Source organism: Dendrobium catenatum, unplaced genomic scaffold, assembly GCF_001605985.2.
Source record: "Dendrobium catenatum unplaced genomic scaffold, ASM160598v2 fragScaff_scaffold_231, whole genome shotgun sequence".
Taxonomy (NCBI): domain Eukaryota; kingdom Viridiplantae; phylum Streptophyta; class Magnoliopsida; order Asparagales; family Orchidaceae; genus Dendrobium; species Dendrobium catenatum.
Genome location: NW_021318693.1, coordinates 8,533,401 through 8,538,959, shown reverse-complemented (window position 1 = coordinate 8,538,959; position 5,559 = coordinate 8,533,401). Strand labels below are relative to the sequence as shown.

The 5,559-nt window shown below is 44.0% G+C and overlaps 1 protein-coding gene across 1 annotated transcript; it reads right to left on the bottom strand.

Annotated features, from left to right (window-relative positions):
* Nucleotides 1-399: 399 nt before the first annotated feature.
* LOC110108779 lies at nt 400-2,621 on the bottom strand. The gene is made up of 2 exons (XM_020839571.1): nt 1,841-2,621; nt 400-1,154 (listed from the first exon to the last, which is right to left on the bottom strand). Exons 1-2 carry the CDS (start codon nt 2,619-2,621, stop codon nt 400-402), a joined length of 1,536 nt encoding a protein of 511 aa, XP_020695230.1.
* Between the last annotated feature and the right edge of the window lie 2,938 nt (nt 2,622-5,559).

Genomic DNA, 5,559 nt, shown 5'->3' with positions numbered 1-5,559 from the left:
AGTGGGGATTCAGCTAGTCCCCTGCAAAAAAACCACTTCGCCGTTGGAATCGCATTTCTCAGCAATCTCCACCAGAAAAAATTTTCCCTAGGATGCAGCTTCAGTCTATGTAACCAATGAAATTGGTAAGCCTCCATATCAATCTTCTCACGATAAGCCATTGCAGCCAAAGACTTCCCAACCCGTGAATAGAGGAGTACGGGACAATCACATCCATTCTCATTATTCGTACTAATCTCCATGATACGTTGTCCCATGACTTTCCCAAAGCAATTCTCCACCATATCCCTATTCCACTATAAAGAGCTGTCTAACAATTTACTTACATTATCTTCCTCAAGCTCAGCCACATTCACAAAGGTAGGCCAACGAGCAATGTTCCTATCCAAGATCCACTTATCATTCAGCACATCCACCTGGTGGCCATCTCCAATTTTCCATCTGAGAATGGGACCGAAGGGCCGCAGCACCATCTAGGATCACCTTCCAGGATATAGACACATTTCTTCCCTTCTTGTAACACCAAATATTAGCCACATATTTAGGTAAGACAACCTTTTTTAATAGAGAATTGTCATTTTGTAGAACCTCCCACGCCAAACGTGCTCTCAGGGAACTCTGCCATAAAGCAAGGCAGTGAAATCCAAGTCCCCCTTGCTCCCTAGGTTGACACAGCTCATTCCATGCAACATAATTCATCCCTCTGCTATTCACATCCTTTCGCCATAAGAACCTCCTACACATTCTTTCCACCTTGCTGAGAACCCCCAAAGGAACCGCAGTATGAGTCATTAAGTACATAGGGATAGTTAACAGCGACGTTCTAATAAAGGGAGCTCTCCCCGCCATCGACAGGTGCTTCTTCCCCCACAGGTTGGTTTTCTCATGAGCAGTCTTCAAGACTTTGGCAAAGTCGTCTACAACTAATTTCCTCATGACCAGGGGCAATCCAAGGTACTCCAATGAATTCACTTTACGAAACTCCATCAATTTAGAAATTATTCTCTTCTTCCAGCTCTGGCATCTCCTATTGAACAATATAGCAGACTTCCCACTATTAATTTTTTGTCCAGTCCACGAGCAATAATCATTCAAGATATTCATAATCTGATTGGCGCTGCCACGGCAAGCCTCTGCAAATACTAAGATGTCATCTGCATAAAGCAGATGTGAAATCTTCTCGGCATTCTTGGTCACCTAGATCCCAAGATGTCCTCCCCTCTGCCTCAAAGCTTTTGTCAGAAGCTCAGAGCATAAAATGAACAAATACGTTGATAAGGGGCACCCTTGTCTTAGTCCACTCTTAGCATAGATCCATGGAGTTCTATTCCCATTCATAATAAGGGAAAACCTGGGATGACAACACATTGCATCACCCACTGAGTGAATTTCTCCGAAAAACCCATACAATTCATCATAGCTTGCAAAGTCTCCCATTACATACAATCGTATGCGTGCTCCATATCCACCTTGAGTGCCATCATTCCACCTTTCTGAAGAGAGTTCTAAAATTTGCACATAACTTCTTGAGCAACCAACCTGTGGCTAGAGATGGATCTACCTGGTACAAAAGCTGCCTACTCTTCACTAACAATCTTCTCCAGCACTGGCTTCATCCGGTTGATCAAGATCTTGGCAACAATCTTGTAAATAGATTGGCATAGGCTTATAGGCCTATACTTGGATGGCAAATTAACATTATCCACCTTAGGAATTAAAATCACCATAGCATCCTTCCATCTTTCACTCATGAAGTTAGAGTTAAAGAAATGTAAAATAGCATGAAATACATCATTTTTAATAATTTCCCAATAGAATTTTAAGAAAGCTGACTTAATACCATCAACTCCCGATGCTCTATTCTTCCCCATAGAGAATACAGCTTTCTGGATCTCTTGCTCTGTGATAGCAGCCTCCAAGCCTCCAATCATAAATTTAGGAACTTTGTCATTGCTCTGAAAATCCAGCCAATGATCCATACAAACTTGTCTGTCTCTCCATTTGCTCATAAAGAAGTTCATAAATTCATATTGAATAGCTTTCGGTTCAGCAACACATTCCCCATTTGAATTCAGAACTTCCCCAATCCTATTGCCACACCTACGCGCCGATGCCGTAGCATGGAAGAAATGTGAATTAGCATCTCCTTCCTCAATCCACCTAGTTTTGGCCCGCTGTCTCCACCAAGTAGCAATAAGCGCCAAAGTAGATTTCAATTCAACTGCCTTCCTCCTCATCTCCTGCTCCTGCTCTTCAGTGAGCACCCTTGCACTGCTTTCAATAACCCAAAGCTCCTCCATGTGTGCCTCAAGTGAATTCTTGAGCTCTCCCAATTCCTTCAACCAGTTACGACTCCAAAAAAATAGAGCCCTCAAAGTTCTATGGCATTTCCTATTCAATACATCCGCAAGTTGCCCATAGTCTTGCTTAGTCCAATTCTTCCACACAATCTTCCAAGTAACCAGATACGTCATCCAAATGTCTTCAAATCTGAGCCATCTACCTTCAGGTTTATGCAATGTAGGAGCTAAACAAAGAAGCAGCGGATAGTGGTCAGATGCCAGTCTAATTAGATGCTTAACAGTAGCCAGAGGAGCAAGCCGAAGACCCTCCAAATTCATCAAGATTCTGTCTAGCCTGACCCAGATTTTGCTATTCCTAGTCTTATTATTAAACTAGGTGCATCTTGGCCCAAAAAATCCCAGGTCATGCATGTCATTATCTACTAGAAAAGCAGACATCTCTTGAGCTCCCACCTGTACTTGTATCTCTGTCCACCCTTCTTCTCACTCTGATCCAAACAACAGTTAAAGTCTCCTCCCACAATCACTGGGAGGTTCCCATTAATAAAGTTGCCAATCGCATTCCAAAGACTACGACGCGCATGGTAGTCCTTATTGGCATACACCACAACCACAATCCATTCTTGTAGCTTAGGTAACATCACCTAACCAATCAACACTTGCTCATCAGTAGCCATGACCTCAAATTTCATAACATCCTTCTTCCATAGGGCAAGCAATCCACCTGAATTACCAACAGCTGGACAATGAAGATAATCCCAATCTCCACCAACCAACCTATTAACATCCATTCAACTAAAGTTCTCAACTAATCCAATAAAATGAACCTCATTGTTCCCAATAAGGCTCCGCAAGTAATTCCCAGTTTGTTTCATCCGAGCACCCCTGCAATTCCAAATAATGATGGAAGACATTAAGCAACAAAAGGGGAAGCGTCCCCGCTGCCTAGATCCTCCACCAAAACCAAGCTAGTAGCTTCCATCATCTCCTTTTTTCTTTTCCTGGGAACCTCCAGAATAGGTCCCAATTGATTAAGCTCCTTCAGAGCATTGGCTCTCTTAGCCATTCTTATTCCAACTGTGAATGGCAACCGCTGCTTAGAACCCATCCTGTTCTATTTCTGAGTGGGCTTCAACATACTATCAGGCATTTGAACCTTGTTCAAGTCCACATGCTTAGGAAAATTGAAGTTCTTTTTATCACCCACATTCTCCTTTTTCCTGCCTTGTGTTCGTGCATTTCTCCTCCGTCTTGGGGGTACTTGAATCCAAGGACCCAAATGATCCTCAATTTTCTACGATCCTTCATCCGTATTAACTTTGCCCCTGTTCAGTTCATCCTGTGCATCTACACTCCCTCCTTTATCGTTGCTGCCAACCATTTTGCCTTTGCTTCCACCCTCTGTTTTAACAACAGGTAAATTATTCTTCTTGGGTTGTAAAGGGTCCAATCTCCCACCACTACTCAAATTATGGGCAGAACTACATTCGCCCGTACCAACTTGCTTTGATTGTTCCCCTGCTCTTTTGACCACATACTCCCCTTGTCTGCCAGCTCTCGATCGACAAAACTCCCTCCGATGCCCCACTTTCCCACAGCCATAACACAATAGCCCAATGCCTTCATATTCTACCTTTTGGTAGAACCTCCCATTCATGCCATTAACCCAAATCCCAGGTTGCCGTTTTTTGGCCAGATTCATACGAACACAAACCCGGGCGTATTCTCTTCTACCCCAATTCCCCGTCTGTGCATCTATCCACAGAGGCACATCTATCCACAGAGGCACGCCAATCTTTGATGCAACTCTGGCGATATTATAATCATGCCAATACTGAAGAGGAAGATTTGGAAGATGCAGACCGGAGAGGATAATCCTTCCATCGACTCCGGGGAGAAGCTCGGCATCCATCTATCCAGCCCAACGATATTACCTCTGATGAACCAAGGACCACCGCATAACACTTCATTCCTGGCTTCGATCGATCCAAAAACTCAAACAAAACAGTCATGTCCTAGAGTTGTTAGCTGAAATTCCCCAAAACGTCCCCACTGACGCTGGATTTCTGACTTCGAGAGGAAATACGAAGCTCTCTTGCCCAGAATTTTCCCTATAACAGCTCTTTCCAATTTGGCCACATTCGCCTTAACAACCTTCATGTTGAGATCAATAGAGATCCCATCATTCGATAGCGCATTTATCTCCTCTAGATGTTGGATTGGAATGTGCTCAGGCTTCCTCCAAGCTTTTCTCACTACACCAGAGAATAGAGGAACTCTATTCTCAAATTGTACCAGAGCCTTTCCCTTCGCATTCTCTAGATTCACCGACCTACTAACTGAAGCAGCATTCCCACAATCACTTGGAGAGCTATTTCGCAGATTGTTCAATCCAGCAGAACCTGCCTCTACTTCATTCACCTTTATCATCTCAACCACAGTTGATTCACTCACAAGAATAGGACTATTCCCATTACTACCAGCATAGTCCATAACATCAATGTTCTGCTCATTGAAGTTAGCACTAACCTCCATCACGCAGTCAGCTCCGATCAAAGGATCAGCACTCAACAAGGACTATTTAGTTACAATCTTCATCACACTAGTCTGACTAGGCATATCCGCATTAACATCAAACATTTCTTCCAGATCTGTACTCTCCTCCAACACCGATTGCAGACCTTCCACTTCCATTGAAGAATTCGTCCCAACGAAGGTCTGATTAATCATCATATTCACTTCTGAGGCTGGCACCAGCTCCATCTCCAAATTAGGCGGAGACTCCTCCCTCTTCCTAGCAGTCGCACGCATCTGACCACCGATCTTAGCGATCAGCATTGCCATTTTTTAGATCCAAGCTCCTTGGCTTGAGCTCCCAGCAGCTTTCAGATGATCCCTCTGATCCCGTCTTTCCTATGTCCCGAGTTTTGCCTTTCGACTTCCCAGCCACAAGTTTACTCAGAGATCCTCCATATCTAGCTCCTGAACGTTCACCATTCTTCTTCGATCCTCCAGATCCAACTCCCAATTTCCTTTGCTCTTCACCACCAGTCGTTACGGCTCCACCACCCCAGCTTGAACGGGGGGAGACCTTCGGTCGCCCCCGCCATACCAGATTCTTCTCTCACTATAAATCGTCAAGAGAGAAAGAAATGGGCAGAAATGATGCAATGAGAGAGAGAGGGAGAGAGAGAAATGATGAGAGAGAGAGAGTGAGAGAGAGATAGAAGAAGAGAGAGAAAGAGAGAGTGAGTGA

Excerpts from the sequence above, each read along its gene's own strand:
- LOC110108779 (XM_020839571.1), bottom strand. The coding sequence starts at position 2,621 with ATGAATTTGGAGGGTCTTCGGCTTGCTCCTCTGGCTACTGTTAAGCAT. Across the intron at positions 1,155-1,840 it reads TAGAGCATCGGGAGTTGATG|ATGACATCTTAGTATTTGCA; the intron begins GTATTAAGTCAG and ends TGCTTTATGCAG.